Below are 26,142 nucleotides of genomic sequence, written 5' to 3'. Positions count from 1 at the left end.
CAAAGTATTTTGTTTCCGTTAAACGAACAATTTCTACAGTGCAATCTACTCTGCTACTTTTAAAATCACATACCTCAAAATTTGAATGTTCTTTTGGAAGTTGTTCTTGAAAGCCTTCTGAACCAGTCTGATGGGTCTCTTCTGGAGTGTATCACATTAAAGATGTCAGAACAACAACAACAATAATAATAATATTTGGATCACTAATGTTTGACTGCTTCAACATTCACACAAATATAATTGTGCCAAGTGGAGCTGCTATGATAAACGAATTTCCCCATGTGGGATAAATGAAGTCTGATCTAATCTATCAGTGGTACTTTTACAAACATAATTAAAGACGGAAGCGACTTAAACCACCATTTATTAGAAGTTTATAACAGATAAGAGGTTGACAGTTTTTGAAGTAACCTCGTCTCGTGTGTGTTGTGGTGGTCGCGTACCGGAGTGCTCCTGTCTCTTTAAGAGGGCGGGGCTTAACGGTGCCCCCACAGAGCGTGAAGCCTCGCGGGCGTTGCTCGTCTGAAAACCGGGAACAGGCTTTCCTCGTTTCACTTTTTGTTAAACGGCAGGCGCCTGCGTCTCACAGGTTTGTAATTTACCGTTTCCTGTAGAGGGAAAACTGCACAGACATGTCGTACTAAACAGGGCAGCGTCCATCAGCGGGACGTGATGCAGTTTATTCATTTCTGAGGGTCACGCTAGCGATCCCAGCTAGCGAGCAGCGGCTAGCAAACAGTTAGCCAGCCGGAGTTGGACTGTAATTTGTCGACCTCCATTGAGCTTCATTTCAACTGCAGCGACGTGTAGTTTTAATCGTTGATTTCTTGCCGTGGCGATAGCTTGTGTCTCTATGAGCTTTTAGCTATAAGAACCTGTTCGAGCTACCGAACTAAATCCAAGTGGTAGCAAGGACACATGTGTCCTGCCGCACGAGAGCACGCACCTTGTTCATTTTCACCCTCTCCATGTTTGGTCAGTGTTTTCGCTCCGACTGTACCCTCTCTCTGCCATGGGTGTGTTGACCTGAGGTCAGCGCCACGGCTGCAGTTGAATCTGTGCTCAACGTGCTCCACTCCTGCGGACGGTGGTCTCGCAAGCAGCATAACGGCAAGGGCAGATGAGGCACAGCTGGTTGAGGACTGGAGGAAACGTGACACCGAGCCAGACATTGAGATGAGCCCCGAACAGCTGCTGAACCTCGACAGCTTCTACTTAATGTCACGATTCAAATAAAGACTTGCTTGTGCCCGACGGAGCTCAGGCAGCGGCGCCTGGTTGTAGCTGGACTTCCTGTACTTCTGGTTTTACATGATAGGATAAATTATTCGTCATTCGAGGTGTGTCAGACCTCACTAGAGAAAACACGGATCAGACACGGATGCATGGTTTGTTTTGTGTTCCGTTTCTAAAACTTCTGAATTCCAAACGATTCTGTTTTGCCGTGGGGTCCAAGTGACTGCACATTTATGTAAACTGATCAATAGTCAAGCTGCACTACGTGTTTTCTAGTGCACTCTGTATCAGGACAATGATCTGACTTATTAATCTTATTAATAATGGCTTAATTGTTTTACTCACAGTCCAAAAGTGCTGCCACCATGCCTGCTGCCAAAAAGGCTGCCAAGAGGAAGACTGAAGATGTTTTACAGGATAAAATAGAGCCCAAGAAACTAAAAGGTAAACTGTGGGACGGAAGTACACAGACGTTTCACAACTGTAGTAAGTTCTACAGCGGTTTGCAGTTGAGGTCGAGTGAAGCTAAAAACAAATGTGTTTCCAGTATTCCACAGGAGCCATCGTAACGAGGCAGGCATGGTTCTGGTTTTGGGCCAGGGTGACGTGGGGCAGTTGGGGTTAGGCGAGGACATCATGCAGAGGAAGAAGCCGGCCCTGCTGTCACTGCCAGAGAAAATTGTGCAGGTGATAGCTGGAGGGATGCACACTGTGTGCCTCAGCGAGTCTGGACATGTAAGTAAACATCTGTTTGGATTTCTTTTTTTTTCTTGAAATTAAACCTATCTATACCTGTACCTCTTACACCAATGTAAACATCAGTTTGTTTTTGGTTTTTTTTAGGTTTACACCTTCGGTTGTAATGACGAAGGGGCTCTTGGTCGTACAGGACCGGAGATGGTTCCAGAAAAGGTGGCCCTTGACGAGAAGGTGATCCAGGTGTCTGCGGGGGACAGCCACACCGTTGCACTGACAGACAGTGGATCAGTGTACATTTGGGGCAGCTTCAGGGTTAGTTACCAACCATTTTCACCCCTAGAAGTGCAATAATAGCTTACTTTTTTGGGGGATAACCCGAGACCCACAAAAATAGTATAAATGCTCATTTTACCAGACCTTGATTCAATGGAGAATAAACCTAGTGGCTTCGATTTATATATTTAAGAAATGGAAATGAATAATAGTGATTGGGAGTTGGCTAATTGTTTAAAACAATAACTGAGAGGATTCCTGGAGGGGGGGGGTTTGGCGTGTTGGATCATTCCATCCATCTTCTTCACCACTCCATCCAGTTTGTGGTCCCGGCTCGCTGGGTGAAGACAAGAAACTCTTGTCAACACAAAGAGATGGGTCAATTCTAGCTATGAGTCCGGCGCACTGCAACACTCATTTCTGTTCATGTGGCGTCCTTTTCTCCAGGATAACAACGGCGTCATTGGTCTTCTGGAGCCCATGAACACGTCCCGCACTCCCATCAAAGTACCCTTGCTGGAGCCGGTTATGAAAATTGCTTCAGGTAGGAAACATTTATTCAGGTCCATGGGTTACTTAAATTTTTTCCCATATGCTAACTTGAAAAAAATATGACTTAACAAATATTTTTGATAGGGAACGATCACGTGGCTTTGCTGGCTCTGGAGGGCAATCTTTACACGATGGGTACGGCTGAGCAGGGGCAGCTGGGCAGAGTGCCCGAGTGTTTTGCAGACAGAGGAGGCAGGAAAGGGCTTGGTAAGGAACACGAGTTTTTCCAATTTAATGGCAGAAAAGCAGAACAATAACCATCGTATTTCTGCATTCCTTTGAATTGAATTTCTTTTTTCTTGTTTTGTGGCTGCAGAGCGACTCTTGGTCCCTCAGATTGTAAAAGTCAAAGGGAAGGCTCACTTCATTGACACGTTCTGCGGAGCATACTTTACCTTTGCTGTGACAAAAGAGGGACACGTGTACGGATTCGGCCTCTCAAACTATTACCAGCTCGGTCAGTGTGGGATGTTGCTTCCATTTTCAGTCTCTCGTTCTCTTGGATTGTATGTTTCTGTTTTTAAATTATTGCTCTTGTTTAGGCACTAAAAGCCCGAAGACTTGTTTCACACCAGTAAAACTGACATGTTTCAAGAACTCTACCACCTCCTGGGTAGAATTCTCCGGAGGACAACATCACACCATCTGCCTTGATGCTGAAGGTTAGCAGAATCCGTCTGATCCACATTTACTGTGTGGGATTAAAAATTCCACTCGATCCATACCCTCTATTTATTTACCCAATAGAAGTACACACATCCCCCCCCCCCCCCCCCCCCCCCCACCACCACCAGAATGTGTTGAGGCATAAACTGAGAAACCTTTATTAACATCACATATTCCTTTTTCCTTTTAAAGGGCAGGTGTACGGCCTGGGCAGAGCAGACTATGGCCGTCTCGGTCTGGGTCCGGGGGCTGGAGAGAAGAGTGAGCCCACACGCGTGACGCTGGCAGAGCCGGCTAAAGGAGTAACTTGTGGAGCGTCTGTCAGCTACGCCGTCACCAGAGAAGGTAAGGGAAAGTGAATGCAACAGTGGGTCAAGTGATCGCATTTATAGGCCTCATTTACTTAATACAGCAACAAACGGATGTATGTGGCAATTCAATGATGTGTTTTTGACCGCTCGTTTCTATAGGAGTCATCACTGGAGCACATCACATTCTTTTTAAACAGCATACCATCTATAAAGTACAAAATGTCTTGTCAGAGAAGCACACCCATGACCTCACACACATTAACTGAAGGTGTAGTAAATATTTTCCTTTACAGCGAAATCTCAGTATTTCTCCAGATCTATGTGTGTTTGCCTGATTCATACGTCCTCGTCGTGGTGTGATGATTCATCAGCTCTTATATTCAGAAAACGACCATATGCACTGTTAAAATGGTGTCTGTTCACAACCTTGTCACAAAATGAATTTGTCATATGATTACAGCAAAATGCATTCAGACCAAAATTCCTGAAGTTGATGATCTTTAAATGGCCATGGACACACTGGCTAGTTTAGTAAGCACAGTTTAATTAAAGGTATAGGAAAATAAACGTTTCACGACCATGACTCCCCTCATCCTCCTGTGACTCTTAATGCTGCAAAATTAAAATCTAGCATTTTGTTCACATCGTGGTCAAGAAGCTTTTTGCTAACATGTGGCATCCCATCAATTGGGTTTGTACAGTTTGTTAATCAGTGTTTTATTTAGTCTCCTCTCCGTTTCAGTGATCTTATGACAAATTCCTAATATTTGGCCAAAGGAGAGGGGGAAAAAAGCTCAGTCTCTGTGTTTGCTGTGCTTCAGGGTCTGTGTATGCTTGGGGCATGGGCACCAACCTGCAGCTCGGCACTGGAGAGGAAGATGATGAGTGGAGCCCGGCGAAGATGACAGGGCAGCAGCTGGAGAACCGTGTAGTACTGATGGCCTCCAGTGGAGGGCAGCACACAGTCCTTCTGGTCAAAGACAAGCAGGAGAGCTGATGAAAGAAACCCAATTTAAAAAAAAAAAATTCTCTCCACAGCGTTGAGGAGCATTTCAATGCGTTTCAAGGTGGAGCCTGGTTGTGGGTGCTTAAATCTGGGGAAAAGGGGTAAAACGCCCCGGGCTGAGCTGTGTGGAGGTCTCGGCCTCTTTTCGAGACTGCGTTTGTCTTAGCATGGGGGAGTGGAGGTTCATGGCTGTTTTTGGTAGATCATGACAAATGAGAGAATATTTTTTTAAAGAACTAGCTGTTGAATTTGATTAAAATTTAGTGTAGTCATTTCTGTGACTTGCAAAGTTAAAATTGGATGTATGTGATGGTGCATGTATGTAACAGACGAGAGTGCAAGCTGTTTAATGACTTCCCAATCAAGTCTTTTATAATGTTTTCATTAAAGCAATAGTTATCTCAACTCCAGTTCACATGGGAGATTGGCGAGTAAAACACGTACAACTACTGTTCCTTTTTATCCACTGCATATAAATAGTTGCATCTGGACATTTAGTAACACGTCATACTGTATCCTGCATTTTGTTGCTTTTCCTGTCTTGGAATAAAGTTTTTATGTGAAACTTGTTTCTCTCATGGTATCAAAGTTGTTTTTATATTGTTGGGGAAAACAAACCATATGAAAATATACTATATTGTCCATGGATGCAAATGACACATTCTGTACAGGCAGAGTCACAAATGTAAATCAAAGACACTTAAGAATGCTAATGATGTTACAAGTACAAAAAGGTACATCAAAGCCGGGCGCTTTTATTTTTAATGGGAGGCGAAACGCTCGGGGGGGACTTTGCTCCCCTCATCTTCCTTTCATCTGACCATAAGGACTGAAGATGAAGTGTGAGGGCTGAGTCCTCGTGGCAAAAAGCTTCTCCAAACACTTTGAAATGCTCAAGTATCTTTCATAAGCAGTTAATGTATCAACCTGGGCCCTTTGTTGGGTTATTTTCAGCAGCTTGCTCTGTGACCATGCACTGTATATGGTGTCTTCATGGAGTCAGTGCCTCAGACGATCATTCAGGGTGGACGCTAACGCCACAAGACAAACCACCCACCAGCCTCCGATGCCCCACTTTAATATTTTGCTTCCTAAGTAGAAACATTTTCAATTGCCTAATTCATTTCATATTGTTTTTGTATTGGTCCTGATAAAGACTTAACGATTAAGGAGGGTTTATCTGCTTTGCGTTTTCCTGTTGATTCCTGACGCAGTGGATCATTTTCTTTCACATTTCTACTTTGTTTTACTCCAGTTCACCTGATTTCATGTTCTCAAACTTTTACAGCTTTAGGTTCACCTCATCAGCTCTACATTGGCGTGGAATCAATGTGATGGCAAAGTGATCACTGTATCATCTGAAAACATGATAGTCCTTAGACACCGATGTATTCCAACCTGATCTATTAGTTTTACCACAAACTTTCTTTTCTTCATGATGTTGGCTTTCTTTCTTCATCATTCATAGTACTGCTAATCAAACAACTCCTTTGGGACAGTGATTTCGAGTGTGGGAAGATCAAAATTTGATTTGGAGTCCCTCAAGGCTCAATCCTGGGCCCGATTCTGTTAAATATCTACATGCTCTCACTTATATTTTTTGTTGACCCGTTGACTTTAAACTGAATGCCTCTCTTGGCACATCCCTCTCTATTAATCCAGACTTGGTATTGGCAGGAATACTAAACTGGCATACCTCATCCGAGGCTGTATGCTATATTCCTATATAGGAATGACTTTGTACAAAAAAAAATAATAACAATAATAATTCAACAGCTTCTCTCTCATGTATGATACCTTCCTGATTAGTTTGGTTCAGAAAGACATGCAACCTGTATGTGCATGAATGTCTGTCTGAAAGTTTTTCTTCATCTCTGCTTCACAAAAAGAGCTTTTTTTCCCTATGTAATATGCATTGACGGCCTCTCAAGACCCCAGTAATGCTTTCAAGGACTTTTATAAAAATGACATGCAGACACTGTGAGGCCATAATTATACTGAATTAGGTTGTGAGATTATGGAATCCTTCATCAAACATCACAGATGGATGCTTTTGTTAATTTTCATATACTGGAGCGTTGAGTCTGATAATGGTTTAAAATGTTGCACATTTATAACACAAAGACACGATATTTAGACAGGATTTTCACCGTGACATCCTGCCATTAGTTCCTTTCACTGACAGAAGGCAAAATGGAATTTTTCAGAACGCTTGTGGGTGTTAATCTTCTTCTTGTTAAACTAATCACAGTGGAGTGCAAGGAGTCCCGGCCACCTGCACCGCTGCACATTCACTCTCATAATGCAGGGAGGAAAAATTAATCACACCAAATGGCTGATCATCTCTGAGATGTATACGTGGGTTTCAGAAGCTTTTGTTTGGCTAATGTGCTCTTTTGTGTGAGCTTTACACTGCACACGTGTAACAGGCTCTCTGCAGTCTGCAGGATATCGTCAGAAGCAGCATCATACTATTAAAATTACAACCATTTTTGAACAATTTAGCTGTGCCTTGAGAGAGAAGTGGCATATTTGAGTTATCCTACTGCTTTGATGATTAACGTTATCTTTTCATATTATGTTGAGTGCTGATTCTCGAGTATGTCTTAATCAGGAAATACAGAGTTTGTTCATGATTTGAATGCTTTGGATAGGCTTTACTCTGAATAGACGACCTTTTTTCATTTCGTCTATTCAAGGGGACTCTTAGGACAGACCACTTGTAGTCTGTTAGAGAATGTGTGGCAGGCAGTGTTCCACACATTTTACTGTCATTAAATGTGTTTTTAAAATATGACGCAGTTATACAGGTGGACTGATCAGAAGTCCCGAGTTTGCGTCATTCACACCTCGTTCACAAGCCACTACACAGAATACTTATCGATTTGCCATTGTCTATGAATACTACACATTAATGATGAAACTCATACACCCACACAAATAAAAAGCTTTTCTTATTTTTAATTAGAAATACATGCCACAGGTACAATCGATATGGACGTGATTGCTACACCGATTTTACTCCGGAGCGGGTTGATTCATGGTTTGTGTCTTGCAGGTATAGAATGTACATGCATTTGGTAAGAACTGACTTGTTCGGTACAAATGTTGCAAACCTATTTGTGGACACTACCTTAAAATGTTTATAACATTTAAAAATGTTTCAAAACCTTATATTATCACCCTTCAAGGGTGCGATGCTGCTCTGTGTGGAAGCAAGGCAACAGTACCAAATACCCCTGCTGCTGGTGCTCTGAAAAAACCCCACATGTATTTCTAAGAGTGTGTGCACAGGAAATCAAATAGGGTATTATTAGCAAATGAACATCTCTCTTGCTGTTAAGCCGCTGGTCCTCCATCGCCTGCGGACGATGCTTGTAATTACTAGTGATTGCCTTGACAGATTGGACTTCTCGTCTTGCGACTGGAGGCCTCCTCATGAGGCCCGTAGTGAAGAACCGACAGCTGTGCCAGGGCATTAAAGAAGGGCAGATCTCTTGACGTGGCTCGTGTTTACGAACGTGTCACATTGACAGAGTAACACCAGGCATTAAACCCTGTTATTGAACCACTTTGGCGTGTGACTCATACCCTTCAACAGACCTGGATGTCACTGAAAAAAATGGATTGTGTGATAATTACAGAGGTCCATATTATATATGATGGTAGAAATCCTCTCTGTAGACTGCAGGTGAGACGAGCTGGAGAGGCCAGTTTCACAGAAAGATGCCACTGATAAAACCAGGATGAAAGGAATTGGTGAGGGAACTATAATGGAAATAAGTCTCATTTATGATTTTTTTATTTTTTTGTGTGTGTAATCTTGGGTTTTTTACATGTCATCAAAATGATTAATATACATTTGCATGTTTTATTTTGTCTGCACTTGTAGAAACTCCAAATAAATCCAATTCAAGGGAAATGGTTTCACCCGCCCGGACATTTAGAGACCGAATAAAATTTACGCTGGACACGATTTACTGAAGAAGAACAAGCTGAGGTGTGTGAGCTAGTGTAGTTTGGATTGATCGATTGATTGAAAATCATTGACACCAAATTATTGTGACAAAATGTGATTGAATATCCTTCTTTCAAACTGTAACATAGATTTTACAGGGGTCCGTGTGTCTTCGGGAAAACTACCACAACCATTCATAACCATGGGCCACAAGGTATCAAATCCAGCTGGGTCTTTTCTCTATAGAGTTTGCAGGTTCTCCCCGTTCGTTCATGGGTTTCCTCCAGATTCTCCGGTTCCCCACCACAGTCCCAAAAACATGTACTGTGGGTCCCCGAGCCAGACCCTCGATCCCCACCTGCTGCCCACTGAGCGCTGCTCTGTGTGACTGCTACCGATTTGGTCAAAATTGCCCCAAGGAGACTAATACAGTTGTTAAAATAAAATAAATAAAAAAATAAATCCAACAAACTTCTAATAGCCAGAGAGCCAAACTATGTGCTAATATGAATAGTCCAATGCTGCATCTTTTAAGCACAGTATTTCACATTCACCAGCAGTAGCTTTGTGTCAGTATACAGTATATAATCCTTTCTCTGAAAATGTGAGCCCCTCTTCAAAGTAGGTTTTTTTTTTTTATTACTGTGCAGAGCTACAGGTGTCCATGCTTAAGTTACTGTAAGAGGACTTGTCAATCTTGTGAGGAAAAAAATCAAGTTCACTTTGGAAAATTTCCACGTGAAGAACTATTTTAAAGGTCAGATTAAGTTATGGTCAGACTTTAGGATGCTGCCGGAATTAGTTATGACTGATGTTCGAGTCAGTACAGGAAGTGAATAAGTCAGTGTCACATCTCTGCTGGAAACCTGCGTGTGTGTGTGTGTGTGTGTGTGTGTGTGTGTGTGTGTGTGTGTGTGTGTGTGTGTGTGTGTGTGTGTGTGTGTGTGTGTGTGTGTGTGTGTGTGTGTGTGTGTGTGTGTGTGTGTGTGTGTGTGTGTGTGCGCATGTGTGTCCTATTCAAATGGATGATGAGTCTTGTAATACTCCTTAAGGCAATCCAGATTATGTTCATATTTACATTTGTTTACACAATCGGTGAGATGATAAATAGAACTATTAAAGATGCAATAAATGGAGCATATGACCAAACAAACGGGGCAAGTGTAATAGTAATATATCATATGGACATGATGTCGGGGATGGTAATATATGTTGACGGAATACATTATGAACCAAGGATTAAGGCTTGCTTTTCCACAAAATATATTTTTATTTTATTGGTCCAACATAACTGCCAATACAGTAGATGACCCAGTTTCAATCATTCACTCATCAATGGTGCAAAACATTAAGAAATATGGCTTCACAGCAGTTTGATTGTCCGTCATTTTGTAAACATTTCAGTTGAAGTCTGGTGACCTAATTTGTCAGATGGCAACTATTTATACCACAAAGTATCCAGCCCAGTTGTCAAATCTGTTCCTGTATGAGCATCATCCTCCTCCGTTTGTGAACATGTCTAGTTTTGGCTACATGGCAGGGACTCAGTATTGACAGGTTGCACACTTGTCAGTCCGGAGGTGGTGCAGCTCTGCAAGCTTGATTTACAATATGTAGGTGTCTGCTCTGAGCTGTCGGAAGGATGTCATTAACTCGAAATGAACGCTTCTGCAAGATTCTCTCTGTTCTCATTTGCTTCACTTAATTTGAGTGTATGTGTGCCTATAATTTACAGTCAAAAGACAACAACACTTAATTATCGGCATGTCATTCAGTAGCTCGTCTCCTCTGTCCTTATGTGGCTAAACTTTGACAATAAATCCTCTAAATCGAGCACAACAGGAGCCAGATTTAAAAACTGCGGCAGATGCAGGTTCAGTGGGAGCAAATGTCACGACGGCGCCGTATATATTTTGATTGGTCTGCTGAACAAACTGCCTTGGCATTCACAACATGACAAACGTACAGCCAAGCCATAACACAAGCTGGCTTATGGTCTTTGACTACATTATTCATGTTGGTACTTTGCTTTCTCCACAGTGAACACATGGGCACGGGCATGTATATTTCATAGGGAACACACGACAGTCTGTGTTCTGCTGCTTGCACTGTGGAAATCCTTCAGAAAACATGCTCTCTTTATCCTCCCCATCACAAACGTCACTGTCTGTCTTCTGATATGAGCACTTTGAGGCCTTGAATGGAAGCTTTTGAGATGCTCAGACAGAACTCATCTCAATCCTATCATTTGAAAAATGTATTTCAGCCTCTGCAACAGCCAGAAAAAGGGATAATAGGAGACTGAAACCGTCCAATCGGAGTTCTTATTCTCTGCATCGTCAATCATTCAAAGCAGAGAGTGATTTCAGTTGTTAAACATGTGCGTGAAATTAAATTAAAGCTCCCTTGAGTCAAGTCACCTTTATTTATAGAGCACTTTAAAACAGCTGTGGCTGAAGCCAAAATGCTTCACATAATAGACAAAATATAAACTACAATAGAAGAGTAAATACAGTCAAATACAGTAAAACAAACAATAAGGTTGACAACAATAAAATGCACAGGTAGCCAGTGGAGAGAAGCCAGAATGACTTTTTGACACTTTATGACTCCAACATAAAGTGTGTGACAGTCACCCAGCCGTGATATCATAAAAGCATGGATTACTGTTTCAAAGTGCTGCTGTGCCAGAAGCTGAACTTGAACCACTGCCCCAATCTGAGAGTCCAATTTAAAATCACTGTCCATTCTAAAACCTAGGTTTAAAACCACTGGCTTCACATGTGGAGCCATGGGACCCAGTTTGAAAAGAAGGGGTTCACCGGAGCCACTGGGCCAGAACACCATCAACTCAGTTTTGTTTTCATTAAAACTTAGAAAGTTAAAAGTCCATCCAGGCTCTGATGTCATCAAGGCATGACAGAAGAGGCATTTTTCTTTTTAAATGCCCACCAGGCAGGTGCTGCAGCCGGGACATCAAGACATCATGGTCCACGTGTTGAATGCAGCAGTCAGGTCCAGCAGAACCAGAACCACGTGATCACCGCGATCATGTGGTTGGAGGATGTCATTAAACACCCTGAGCAATGCTGACTCTGTGCAGAGCATGCTTGGACCATGTATACAGTGACATTTTAAGTGAGAATGCTCCATTGGAAATAGAATAAAATAGGACGCCACATTTATTTAATAATGTAACCTTGATCACAAACACATCAGGGAAAGAATTTGTCATTTTCAATCGAGCACTCTGCAGGCTTCTCTGACATTTCAACAAAGCATCACTCACTGAAATGTTGAATGCTCTGCCATGTCTTGTGTTTAGACCGCTCATAAAATATTTGCTTCTCTGTTGACACACTGAAATGATTCATGCCGGTAAGTTTATTCAACTCATCCAAATTGAGAATTAAATTTTTAAACATAAAAACTCTAACTCTTAATTTACTCTCTGAGTAAAAAGGACAAATGCTGATTTGAGTCATAGTTTCAGTCACATCTCATGTTGTTTTATTCATGAAAAGATAAAATCCATTAACCGATGGCTGTAAAATTCTTCTGTAGCCTGATGCAGCTGTTTTATCTGTAGTACAGAGCAACAAGTCCATTCAAGACACATTACTCTGATAGTGTCCTTCAAATACATGGGCACTGTGGTTCCCTAAAACATCAAATCGACCTTCAACAGTCCACACCAAAAATTGTTCAAATCCACTTGGAAAAACATGGAGAAAAAAAAATTATATATAATACAAATACAAATGGCTCCAGATATCAGCTGCTGAGCCACTGAAAAGGTGGGAAAGTCATTATGCCGTGAGTGACAGAATAATGACTATGATCTTTTCATATCACTGGTAACATCCTTTAATTGATGAAATGAGCAAATTATCTAAACCGGTGGTGGTTGTCTTTGATTTTAATATTTAAATTTTTGATACTCCCTAAAAAGATGACAAATTGTGACCAGAGATGATGTGCAGTAATTGAACAAAAAGGAATATTATTGTATGTCAATTTCACCAGTATTCTTGTTATTCATATGTTTTACTTTGAGATACACTAAATAATATTAACATTTGGAATCATTTCCATAGAATTTGTTCAAATCAAATCATTCGATCAGTATTACTCTTGCTTTATTTGATCTTATTCTTTCTTCAGTACACTTTGTGTCATATTTTCCAATGAGGGAAGCCTCCTGCCTTCGATAATAAAACCTTCATCCCATCAACTACTTTCACTCACAATACAGAAAATACAACAAAGATTTAAACTTAGAATAAATTACATCAGTGTTTTCAAATAAAAGTGTAAGGTGGAGCCTTTGCTAACCTATATAACAACATAAATACAGTTTTCCAAGGCTGAGGGCTTAAGATATTCACGTGATAAGGTACTTTATATTTTGTAGCCGTGAAACAAAAGTTTAAAGTTCAAACATTATTTAGCCTCATAAAAAGCAAAAGTCGCTCAACACAAAGGTGAATAAGGCATTACGGTACAATTTTTCATTCAATAGACTTAAAGTTCAAAACTGCAGAACTTTTAAATGTTTTTTTTTATATATATATATATACATGACAGTGGTTAAAAAAAGAAAGAAAGTCAGAGATAGTCCAGACAGGAGACAGGAAACATTTTCTCTTCCTGTCATAATTTACAATACATTGTCTGCCATTTATAGTTCTTCGTAGTTATATCATAAGACTTGATCTTCATAATCAGTTAAAAGTGAAGGCTTGCAGTACAACAGCTTGACAGCACATTGAAATTAAACAAATCACATCAACACCGAAATATTCTATGACAGAACAATGTTAGCTTTACATTTCATAAAGTATATATAAATATATAGTGGTTCCCTTTGAAACAAAACTGCATGACTGCAGTGGAAAGATGAGCATCGACTTTAATGTTTTCTTGTATTAGTGAAACAACAACAACAACAACAACAACAAAAGGGCTCCTCTTTGTGCACATCTGTAAGTGTTTACCAATCATGAGTGTAAAACTGTCCATTAGCAGCATTATTATGGAAAGGAAGATTCTTGCAGCCTGCTAATGCATCTCATGGCATTCCAACAGTTACCTCACAGTAATGCCACTTTACCCTCCGGCTCCTCACTTTACAGTCTGAGGATTTCGGTTGTGCACAAAAAAAAAGAGCAGCCTGCCTGCGAGAGGAAACACCGAGTCAGCGGAACAGCAGTCATCATGGCTTCATCAGGACAGCGACATTGTCAGGCTATTTTAATTACTTTTACAAGCGTTTTTCATGAGCCAGAGAAGCGAAAGAAAATGTAACAAATCAATACTGAAAGCGCGGCTGTGCTGTGCTTGTGCAGAAAATCACTTCTTTCATAGCAGCTCTTAACTATGTGTGTGGCCTTGCTCTTTCATTATATGTCCTCTTCTCACCACAACGGCATACATCCTCCACTTATGATCATAAAGGAACTATAGTCTCAACTTAACATTCACATTATCGCATTTTGTATAACTTTCACAGTGTGATTTTGTAGATAAACTATAAAGTGAAATCATGAAGTCAATTGAAAGTCACTATATTCATTGTGTTTTCTGTACTTCAATTTAACCTCACCATCAAATCAAAACTGCACACTGTGTAATAAAGACAATAGAGACGATTCTTAAACTAAAGATAGTCACCACTCAACTCAACAGCAATGGCGTATAATGGAGCATGAACAATTTAAGGGACACACATTCTTTTGAGAGAGTGGCTGAGGATCAAAGTGGAATTGTTTTAATGTGTTGATGTTGATCTGTTTTTCCAACGCTGCAGATTAATAATGCCCGTCCCTGCTGGACCTGTAAACAGGCAGCTGTTTGCTCTCCACTGTGTCATAATGACTCCGGAGGTGATAATGTGTCTTTGTTGTTCACCAGGAAACTGGTCATCATTTGTACGGCAGATGACCCTGCAGATGTCGACAATTAAAAAGCACTTTTGCTTGCAGCATAATGTGATTGTCATCTGTAAATGAATAAAAGCTCCGGACACAGACAAGCAGTGACCAGCAGCGGCTTTGCCTCGGCTGCTCTGTCTTCTCCTTTCTTCTACAGAAGTCGGTCTGGTTTTCATCAAGCACAAACAGGCAATCTGACAGGTCAGGTGACTAATGCAGCCAATCGCACACTGGACACAGTTTCCCCCCATAAAAAGATGCCTTAATAAGATTGTCTGTGTGTTTAGGATCAATGTCTTGCCTGACAGTCTGACCATTGAAGAGATTTGTGTGTAACCGAGACTGAGGCCCAGAGGATTCACCCAATATGAGGGTGAAATACACTGCACCGATGTTTTCTGTTTAACCAGAGCCCGAAATAGACCGATCATCACTTTTGGAACATGTCTGTGTCTTGTTTACACTTTAGGTATATACGTACACTTTTAGAGTGAAATGTTCTTCAGCACAGACACACGCAGGCATGTTTGTGTTTCACAGAGTTTCATCAGATGAAACCAAAAATCACAATCAATCTTCGACTTCCACGGGTGTTCAGACGTCGCCCATCTGTGGATTCAGACTCCCGTGGTGGAGAACTGAGTGATCTCTGTCTGGAGGTCATTCTGGACTGTTCTCCCACCCGACAGATCCATGCCTAGTCATGCAGGCGGTCTCTGCGTGGGTGCCGGGGCACAAACAGATGCGGGCTCCCTGGTGCTGTTGCGTGCCCTGGAAAAACTGCTCTGCTCCAGGCGGGAGCGATATGGCAGGCAGAAATCCCTGAAGCACCTCTTGAAGTTCTCATCCAAAAAGGCGTAGAGCACAGGGTTCAAGCTGCTGTTAGTGTAGCCCAGAGCGATGCACAGGTGCCAGCTGGCCGTCACCAGGAGGCTCTTGTCGTTGATGTCCACCATGGTCTTGACGATAATGAAGAGGTGAATGGGCGTCCAGCAGATGATGAAGGCGGCCACAACCACCAGGACCATGCGGGTGATCCGCCGCAGGTTTCTGTCTTTCTCTTTGGAGCCGGAGAGCAGGCGCACGCTCTTCAGCCGCAGGATCATCAGCCCGTAGCACACGGTGATCACCAGCACGGGCACCACGAAGGCAAAGATGAACACACAGATTTTGGTTACTGTGTCCCAGTACCATTCCGGTGTGGGAAATTTGAGCGCGCAGGCAGTTCTTCCTGAGGAGTTAAAACAATTACAAGTTTAATAGTGCGTCGTGTGGAGAGGCTAATTTAAGGTAATCACCCGGCAGAAATGTTCTCTCTTTTTGTGGTGATTACTCCCTGAAATCAAAACCAAACACCACAGATTCAAAAAGCCTGAACGAACAACTGATATCTTTATACAGTGAAGATCATTTACAGGATTGGGGGGTTTTTTCCTCCCCTTTCGATAATAAAACTCCCTCACCGTCTCTCTCCTTGGTAACGGCCATGACCATCACAGGCACTCCGACGGCAGAAGACAAGATCCAGATGCAGACGTTAATGAGTTTGGCTTTGGCGGGCGTGCGGAAGTCCAAGGCCTTCACAGGATGACAGACAGCGATGTAGCGGTCCACGCTCATCATGGTGAGCGTGAAGATGCTGGTGAACATGTTGTAGTAGTCGATGGCGATTATCACTTTACACAACAGCTCCCCAAAGGGCCATGTGCTCATCAGGTACTTGGCGCTCTGGAAGGGGAGGGTGCTTGTGGCGAGCGCGTCGGCCAGAGCCAGGTTGAAGATGTAAATGTTGGTGGCTGTCTTCATCTTGGTGTACCTGGCAGGTTGGAAGAGGAGGATTATGGCTCACAGCCAGGTGGAGAAGATGAAATGTTTGTTCTGCATGTCGCCGTGTCACATAAATTGAGCCATTTTGTGGCTGACTCACAATTTCTGTTAAAAAGCATGAAGGCTGGCGCCCAAATTATCATTCCATTTCAACCGTGTCCTCCCTTTTATCCACCAATCTGTCACTTCCTCTTTTCGAAATGATTGAGAAGCAGAATGCAGGACACATTCAGTGGGAGAGATCTGTCATGGCAGTACTCTAAATACACACCAGCTTCAGTGAAGCGACGTTCTTCAACCCTGCCTTGGTGTAACAGGCTGGGTTTGACACTACAGAAAATATTCACATCCCATGTTGCTAGTTTTGTTTTCTCCGTTCTTGTTTAACCGGTGCATTTTTGTCTGGATACTTGTCACACTGTTGGCAGTCGGAATGAAGCTGGATTTATCCACGTAAGCCCACAACGTGACACGAGCCGGTCACATCTAACTAAATTGAGTTTGTGAATGCATTTTTTCCTGCCAGACGTGTAAAAGGATAACCGAAGACAAAAGAATGTCTTACCTGTTTTATTTTACTCCCTCACATAAAGAGATTTATTCTATTCCATACCATCCATTGATCTCACTCCAAACGTAATTGCATTGCCAAAGAATCAGGACTGCCTTTTCTTTGTGTAATTGTTTTGAAATTGGAAAAACAAAACTACAAAAACTCTCATATACTTCATCCGCCCACACATCTCTCTACTTCAGCTGCAGCAGAGGGACGTGATAGAATGACACTTTAGGCCCAACACTCACATTATTGCTCAAGCTGATTTAGCCCATGAACATCATTGCAATTACAAACGCACTTTATAGCAGACACTGAATCTCAGTTGTTAATTTAGACAGTTCAATATGCTGGCACTTCCCCCACTCAGATCAATCATTACAGTTCATGGCATAATTCCTGACAGACAGGAATAATTATTGCAATGAAGTAATTTCAAGGCTAAGTTGTTGATCATATGGTCCTGCAGCGCCCCCCCTCCCCCCTCCACACACACACACACACACACACACACACACACACACACACACACACACACACACACACACACACACACACACACACACACACACACACACACACACTCCCTCTCTGTATCTTTGTGTAGGAGGTGCACGTGTGTGTGTGGGTGGTTCAGTTGGAAAGTGGCTCTCAGACACACTGAAATTGTAGACAATTACAGAGGACCACTGCAGAGGTCAGTGTGTGTGTGTGTGTGTGTGTGTGTGTGTGTGTGTGTGTGTGTGTGTGTGTGTGTGTGTGTGTGTGTGTGTGTGTGTGTGTGTGTGTGTGTGTGTGTGTGTGTGTGTGCGTGTGTGCGTTCGTATTATCTAATGGAATACATAACGCATGTCTTTCAGGTCTGAAAATGTATTTTATCGGGTTGTGGGAAACAAGAAACTAGTAAACAAGTTTAATTGCATGTTTTGTTTTGTGGTTGTTGTTTGTTTTGGTTGGTTTTTTGTGTGGTTTTTTTGGTCTTGTTTCCCCATCTTGCCTCTATATCTACGGATGTCACGATTATTCTAAACGTGTTTTTGTCTTACCTAACCACTCCGTACATGACGAGCACATTCCCCAGCAGTCCCACCACGCAGACCAGCGAGTACAGCGCCGTGATGCACACCGCGATGATGAGACGCGTCGTGTCGTTGCTCGCAGCCCGGCTGGTCTCGTTTGAAGGCGCACTCAGAAAATCCTCCACAAACGACGTAGTGTTGTTAAAAGGAGTTGCGGAGACAAAGAACCCTTCCTTAAAGTCGTCGGGAGGAAAAGTGGAAAACTCCATTTTTCTTTTTTTTTAATATATATTAAAATATATATATATATTTTTTTTTTTTTTTTTTTTTTTTTTTAAACAATTTCAAGTGAGAAAGTCGATTTCCAGTGCAGGTGCATAGGAGCGCACAGAAACTGTGGAGCCAAGAGGATGTTGAAGGTTGTTACATCTCTCTCTCTCTTGCGCTCTCTCTCTCTACTTCTCCCCTTCCTCTCACTCTCTCACTCTCTCTCTCTCTCTCTCTCTCTGTCTCTCTCTTGTTTCTCTTTCGCTCTCCTCCTGCGCGCCTCTGCTGCGCGCTCCCCTTGGCGAAGCGCTCTTGTGCGTTTTCCTGCCCAATTCTTGCCCCGCCTCAGCCGTTTTCATTTTTCTTTTTCTCTCAATCGCTTAATTAGACCCAACAACTAATAATGCTTCATCACATCCATTTTTTTTTTTATTCCCTCAACCAAAATAACTGGCTGAAGTCCCACCTGCCACGCAGCAGCTCATCAAATAATGTCAGTCATAACAAGCCTGAGCTTTGTCAGAGCTTTACAGCGTCTTTATTGGGCAATTCCTCTTATTGCCGCACTGTTTTCCAAACCCTGGATCACTTCTCCCACTCCCCATGGCCTTTGGCTTGTTAGGAAAGCTCCATTACTCAGCCCGGTGTTCTCACCAGGCAGCCACCTCAGTGATATTACCTGACTAATCCAGCGGGATGATGCAATTACCTGCCAGTACTACGGCTTATTAAATATTTAAGATGGTTTTCATAGCCTATAGCTGCAGTCAAGTGTGAGGATTTTGAAGTGAGTTCCTACAAATTGTTTCAACAAATTGCCCAGTGAAGTAAATGCTGGTATCAGTTACAGGTGTATGATCACATGCAGTGATGTAAGCAAACAAACAGAGACACATTCATTAGAGAAGTCTGTATTTGCTCAGAGTCAATATTTAATCAGTGGAGGTCATGTTCAGCTGAATTAAATGCAGTTGTATCCCTCTGATGTATATGCATTTGGATAATTTTCATCTGGGTATTTTCACATTTTCATTGTCATTAAAGACAATTCACCATAAACAAAACACTTTTAATTTTTTCAGCAAACCTAATGTATTAATGAAGGCTTTCACTGTTTATTGTCCAGCACAAAGTGCAGGTTGGCACAAATGGCTCACAGTACGTCATTGGTTTGTCTAATTACACAAATGTTTGACCTTATAATCACAGCTGGTGGGTACTTTTGCAAATTCATCAATTATCTGAGGCTGCATTTTATCCACATCATGAACATTAGAAACCATCAGGAATATGCAGCTGCATGTGATCATGTGCGTCTGCTGAAACTGTCACCTACATGTGCAAATGTGCAGTGTGGCTGAGTGGGTTTTCAGCTTTAATGACTATTTTGAACACAGATGAAAAATTATTATTTTAGCTGAGTCTTTCGTGTTCATAATTGTAGTGGTCATTGTGTACTCTACTATCTGACCTTTATAATACTCTCGCCATTAATCAGCCGCCGACAGCGCCGTGCAGAGCATGGACAGTCACAAGAGTATGGCCGTCTTGGTAAACAGTAGCTCCCAAAGCCTCCCTTTTCATTGCTCCATCTAAATATAAATTATGCTTGTCTGCATGGGATGACGAGCGTTAATTGGAATTTTCTGGCTCTTTCTGAGAATTTGTACACAATTTAATCATTATTGAAAGTTTCGGCTTATCTATTCTATGTTGATTATATTTCTTTAGCTTGATTTCAATGTTTCAGGGGCGGATTATGTGGAAATAGGAGCAAGACATTTCAGATAATGGAGTAGTGGGGGACTAATCACATCTTCGAGTGGCTGATTCAGTGTCACATCCATGTGGCCACGGAAATGATGAGAAAAGCAATGTTGAAGAAGCATGACAAAATGTCTGAAGGGATGAAAGTGAGGATAAGCCTGAACAAGAGGACTCAGTCAAACACTGTACATTCAGAGACTGGTTTACTGAGATCTACTTTGATTTTTCTTTACATGCAGATGTATATTTTTTATAGATCCATCTTCAATAGTATTGCATAATCTAAATGTAGATGGAGCAAATGTCATTCATCCACATACAAAACAGACAAAATGTTTTGTGTGAAGAAGGCAGACGAGGAGCAGTGAGTTGTGTTTGCCTTTGACTGCAGGTATGGTTGCAGCCTTCATGTCCTGGGCTCTGTCCAAAAATTAATTTACTGATGAGAAGAGGGAGTGAATGAAGAGGTGACAGGGGTCATCAGATGAACGCCTCCCTTCATATGTGCTTCATAAACTCGACCCACAGCGCCTCCAGAGGGCCCGTCAGTAAATCCCGGCCCGACAGTTGTCTCGCCTCCATACCTACACAACTGTGCCATTGAAGCCTTGATCACAACACTCCATTTGAACAACAACAGTCCTCAAGGAACAGCTCACATCGCCGGTGTAAAATGACTTATACAGCACTTCAAAAACTGGAATCACCCCCACCTGTCTCTGCTCCAGGAGCTGTGGTGGCATAAACCGTTACTTTTAATGTTCTATTCATCACACTAAGGAAGAATGAAATTCTTTAATGTGCGGTCCATAACGACAGTAGATTGAGTGAATAAGATGAGACTACTTCGTGTTTTCTCTGAGTGTGCCTCAGAGAACCAGTGGAAATGTGTGGCGAGCGAGAATACAGGGAAGTGGGTCTTGACGTACAGTCGCCAGCAGGAATCAAATGCAGCTATAAAATGCAGCTTTTGCTCCCGTTGTTTTTAAATTTCTTCCTCTCCCCCCGGGGGAGAATCATTCATGATTAGTCTGTACAGGCGGCATGATTACCCGCATCACTCATCAGCTCAATGGAAACCTGGGGAAGCATTATGCTGATCCTCTGTGCCCACCGACTTTATGTCAGAGAAAAATAAGTATATATATATATATATATATATATATATATATATATATATAGTGTGTGCGTGCGTGCGTGCGTGCGTGCGTGTGTGTGTGTGTGTGTGTGTGTGTGTGTGACACAGTATTGGTGTATAATGATGTAATACAAGTTAATTCTTCCATCACCTGCTGACAATTGATTCATTTTCAATGAATAATCTCTAATTGACTAACTTTATAGCTTTAATAAATTGTCATATGTTGCTGCTGTTGTGGATAGATGTGCTTTATACCTGCTGTCAGCTTGCAATATCTCAGTTGGCAACAGGGGTCATGGTATCAGCTGGTATACTTCACAACTACTGAAAGGTCAGACAATAAAGGGATACACAGAGCCCTACATCTTGCCGATTTATTACCTCTTGTTGCCAGCATCTTTCCTTTGTCGGGCTGTTGCATGGAGGAGCAGCCGAGTGTGTTCAGCTGGGATTTTGGTGATGTTTTAAGCTACCTGTTTGTCCTGCAGCTGTCAGAGCTGAAGCACAGCAGAGCACTGAGCTGCAGCAGGCTGTCACATTTCATCACTATTTAACAATTGCACACAGGCTGTGTGTGGCAAATCAGCTTGTCACATTCAACATGTAATCTTAAGACTCATAGGCAGTGTTATTAGTTTCTCTGGACGCATTAAAGTTCCAAACAATTGCATGTCGTGCCTCAGTGTTCTTGTTTCATCAACAGTGATGACAGGTTGTGGATTGATGTTCCACTGCTTCTCTGCAGAACAGTGTATTTACGCAGGCTGAAAGCCAGACAAAAGAAAAGTAGCCGCTTCACTGATGAATAAAAAAACCAGACACCAGAGACACACTTTGACTTTTTATTCCCAGTTCAGGTCCATTTCATTTGTACAGCATCAGTTACAACATGATTCATCATTCATCATCTCATGGGCCTTTACATTTTAACAAAATGCTGATATATAATAATAATGATAATAATAATAATAATGAAATATCAGTTATCAATATGATCACTTATAATTGTCTTTGTAAGATCAACATCTTCTATCGGTACCAAATAACCAGTAAAAAATTAACCAGAGAGAAAGAGGCGATCATTACGAGCAAAAGAGCTCAGCAGATGAGGACTAAACGTCTCCTTTCATCTGAAGCCCAGGGAGACTGTGCAGCCAGGCACCTGGTTAATTTCAGACTCTGTTGTTCAAACTGATACTCTGTGGGAAATAAAATAAATGTGTGTAAGTGTGTGGGAAGTGTCAGCGGAGAACATCTACTAACTGCCATGGTGACGGGGCCATGCAGAGATAAACAAGAGCACATGCTTTGAAGCATCATGTTGTAGCAGTGTTTTCCCTGCCTGTCAGCTAAAACAAACAAAAAAATAAATAAATCCCGCTTCCTTATAGTGATGATGACAGTTTGTACATTTATGCGTTACTAATTTGTGGAGAAGTCACAGACGCCCTGCTGTGGTATTATGCAGTTGCGGTGCAGAAGTGAGCAGATCATGCTGTGAATCTGTCTCACCCCCCCAAAAAAACATGTCTGCTCTGTTTCAACAAAGAAACTCATGTCCACAGATTTGTTTTCAAACTGTTTTCATGCTGCAACAAGATCTGACTGTAGCATGTTTGCATCGTACGATGGCAGATTCGAAATCATGGGCATTAATAATAAATAAACGGCTCATACGATATGGTGGCAATGAAGCACGGAAAGCAAGATATGTTTATGTTTAGGGTATAAAGATTGGGTAAATTATTAATGGGGAAGTGGGGGTGGGGGGGGGCAAAGGAGGAGAAATCTTGTTAATTTTGAAATTGTCTTTACATTTTTTTGCTCTTTTTCCAACTTGTTTTAGTCACAGGTTAAACTAAATGTTTTCAGGAGTTCTTTTTAAAACCCATGTTGAGAAAATATTGCAGCAGTCAAGTTCATCTTCACTGGAGAATGAATCACAATTTGTATTGCATTGTAGTGGTGTATCAATAACGTCTTTCTTTCTTTCGTTCCTCAGGAAGAACCATGTTATTGATATGGAAAGTGGCTTTACAAAGAGCTAAACTGAGACCTTGGCTATTCAGTGAAGGTTTCATACAGCACAAGCACTTTACATAAAGTGATACCATAAATGACTTCAGTGGGATTGTGTAAGCTGCTCATCGGTAGGCTGTATGAAGCCTGTGGCATTTACCTTTACACCCCCACCCTACAATAACACAATCCAAGCTACAGGTAAACAGCGCTGAACCCGCAACTGCTGTCCTCTGTTGGATAAAATTCTTGATGTTGATAAGGTAGGATGAGATGGTAAGAAATTATGTAGAGCAAAGATTTTTGCCCCGTCTCACAGTTCACACCACACTTTGTTGCTACACAAACACAAGTCAACAGATCCACTCACAGTTACACATACAGGCAGCTTAGAATTGCCAGTTAACAAATATATGTGTTTGGACTGTGGGGACCTGGAAAACGCCAACACGCACACATGCAAACCTTTCAAAGTCCACATACAATAATAATTTTTGGATGTCTGGTCGTGCGCGATGTGGCTAAAACTCCATTTTGACTCAGACTTCGACACCAACTACTGTACGTTGCTTGGCTGCCACGAAACCACGGCTTGCTGTTGCCCAGACGACACACCCGTCACCCGTTTACTGCACAAAATGATCTGCACTTCATTCGACTGCACTTCACATGATTCCGTCTTTCTCTTCAAAAGTGAATAAATCAAAGTCAGAGATTTTCTCTGAAGTATTCGGCCAACCTCAAGGGTTGGCCAGACATTTGGTGCGTGAATGTAACTGTGCAGAGTTAGAGCGAGAGGCGATCAGCTTGTGTATTGAGTCATGAAGTAATTCTCAACATGCCACAAAAGGACTGCTAGTCCACTCCACAAATAATTACATTTCGGGATGAACTACATCAGGGTTTTGTATACAGGACGAGGTTTATTGTCAGGTTTATTTCCATTGGCCTGTTTAGGTCCAGGGCTGCTTCATTTCACAGGCGTGTACTTGCACCTCCCCTCCCCATTTCAGAATCTAATTGATTATTTTAAATTCTTCTCATGATGGTGGTGGAAAGTGTATGACCACCAAACCCACGCATGCATGTTGTCTTCTGCAACTAATGGAAGAGGCGAAGTGAACTCAGCTCAATGTTGGATTCAACACATTTTCTCCATTCAGAGAGGACATTGGCTACGACGTACAGCAGCATCTGGATCCATTACCATCATCCCACTCAACCTGAAGTCTCTCTTATTACATTCATCAATTATCAATGCTGTTTGTGTAAAACTGTCAATTTTACTCTTATATTTCAGAGAAAAATGTTGAAGAAAATGTCAGTAAAAAAAAAAGTAAAATCTGCAATAGTTAGTGTTGAAAAACTGTTGTTGATTATAAAGTGATTTAAATGCATTTGTGCATCTATTTGTTGCACAGAATTATTTTTTTTTGTGACAATTGTTACAGTTTGTGAATTTGACGTAGTTATCAGGTGTTTGTTTTGTTTTTTTCATCCAGTATTGCACAATCAGTTTATACACAATCAGCTATAGTTTTCAAAAATAATGGAAGCAAAAAGCAAAAACTGTAACTTAACGGATGAAAACATTGATTCAAGACTATGTTGTATATTATATGCGCATGCTTTATTTTATTTTATTTTATTTTATTTTTTTTAAGTGTCTTCTCGGGTCAGCTGATCTGTCAGGCTGGGCTGCAAAGAACTTTGTTCTGAAATTATTTTTTTCCTTCAAAAAAGAAAATGCATTATATCATATATTAATTTCAAAACACAGTAAGTCCTTTGCATCCATGTGGTAGAGACATCTTTGAAATACTATAGGCTGGAAATGCAAACGAACAGAAATCTGTGTGAACAAATTACCAAATGAAAGATTAAACACTCACATTATTACAAATCCAGACTGTAATTCTGTTAAACCTGCTGAAATTCCCAGCTACAGTTTTTTAATCATGGCAGCACAAATGAACCTCTTTGAGTGCGTCGACCTCTCAAAATGGCTGCATGTTGTGTGTTTATGCCATAATTGGCTCACTGTTGCTGGAACATTTGGAGTACAGAGAGTTAACATTGGCAGCAGTTCTACAGGCCACTAATATATAGCTCATCTCTATTATTGGCAGAAGACATGGGTAATATATTACCATCATCATTTTGCCATCATGTTTACATTTAATCAATAAGTTGACAGAAAATGCAATTTATATACATATACCCCATCGGAGTTGCATTGTTTTTGTGTTCAAAGTGGGTGACAGAGTCAAGGAAAAATATTAAAGAAATATTCCTTCTTTGGCTCTTTTGCACCACAGTCTACAATTTCATTGTGGAATTTCCCATCACATTGCTGCTGCACTACCTCTACACAAGGCTTTTATACTCTCTAATTCAACATGGAAAAGGCTAGAGTGAGTGTAAAATGTGAAATAAGCAACAACTTGTTTATTTGATCTGAAAATAGCAGTATTTTCCTTCTCGGGATAATTTAGAGGAAATCAAAACATTATTATGTGAGGCACTACAGTGTCCTTGAAGACGTTCAGGCGTTGTGTTTCCTGTACCGACTGAATAAACACTGGAGATTTATGCAGGTCTGCTAGGTGACTGACGGAAATTAAATGTAAACGCTTCATAGAATAAATCAAAAATAACATCTTGTGGATTTAGAATTCATTGAGGCATGCTTGATTGGTTTATGAGAAATTAATTAGTCACAGTAAAAACTTTTATCTATTCAAACATATTAGTTGCACCGGGGCTGCTGATTGCAAAGTTACTGATGCTTGCAAAATCCATTTAGCATTTTTTATTTTCTAGTTTCCTTATATTATAGATGCAGTGAATGATCTACATGTGAAGCCTCAGATAGGATGGCTGCGACTGGCAGGTATTTGCTCTCGGTAGCT

At 41.4% G+C, this 26,142-nt stretch overlaps 2 protein-coding genes across 2 annotated transcripts; one reads left to right on the top strand and one right to left on the bottom strand.

Moving 5' to 3' along the window:
* Window positions 1-501: 501 nt before the first annotated feature.
* On the top strand, window positions 502-5,308 carry rcc1 (regulator of chromosome condensation 1). Its single transcript, XM_080500938.1, has 10 exons — window positions 502-589; window positions 1,584-1,680; window positions 1,784-1,971; window positions 2,080-2,247; window positions 2,656-2,752; window positions 2,845-2,967; window positions 3,077-3,217; window positions 3,303-3,422; window positions 3,619-3,771; window positions 4,559-5,308. Exons 2-10 carry the CDS (start codon window positions 1,602-1,604, stop codon window positions 4,732-4,734), a joined length of 1,245 nt encoding a protein of 414 aa, XP_080357064.1. The 5' UTR covers window positions 502-589; window positions 1,584-1,601; the 3' UTR covers window positions 4,735-5,308.
* Window positions 5,309-15,335: 10,027 nt separating this feature from the next.
* oprd1b (opioid receptor, delta 1b) lies at window positions 15,336-18,305 on the bottom strand (the record flags this gene model as incomplete). Its single annotated transcript, XM_080501557.1, has 3 exons — window positions 15,336-15,865; window positions 16,098-16,450; window positions 18,064-18,305. 3 exons carry the CDS (start codon window positions 18,303-18,305, stop codon window positions 15,336-15,338), a joined length of 1,125 nt encoding a protein of 374 aa, XP_080357683.1.
* Between the last annotated feature and the right edge of the window lie 7,837 nt (window positions 18,306-26,142).

The sequence above is a fragment of the Blennius ocellaris genome (assembly GCF_963422515.1).
Source record: "Blennius ocellaris genome assembly, chromosome: 8".
Lineage (NCBI taxonomy): Eukaryota > Metazoa > Chordata > Actinopteri > Blenniiformes > Blenniidae > Blennius > Blennius ocellaris.
Note: the sequence above shows the minus strand (reverse complement) of the source record. Positions and strands in the feature narration are given on the sequence as shown.

Coding starts and splice junctions, on each gene's coding strand:
- rcc1 (XM_080500938.1), top strand. CDS start 1,602: ATGCCTGCTGCCAAAAAGGCTGCCAAGAGGAAGACTGAAGATGTTTTA. Junction 3,218..3,302: donor CTCAAACTATTACCAGCTCG/GTCAGTGTGGGA, acceptor GCTCTTGTTTAG/GCACTAAAAGCCCGAAGACT. Junction 3,423..3,618: donor CATCTGCCTTGATGCTGAAG/GTTAGCAGAATC, acceptor TTCCTTTTAAAG/GGCAGGTGTACGGCCTGGGC.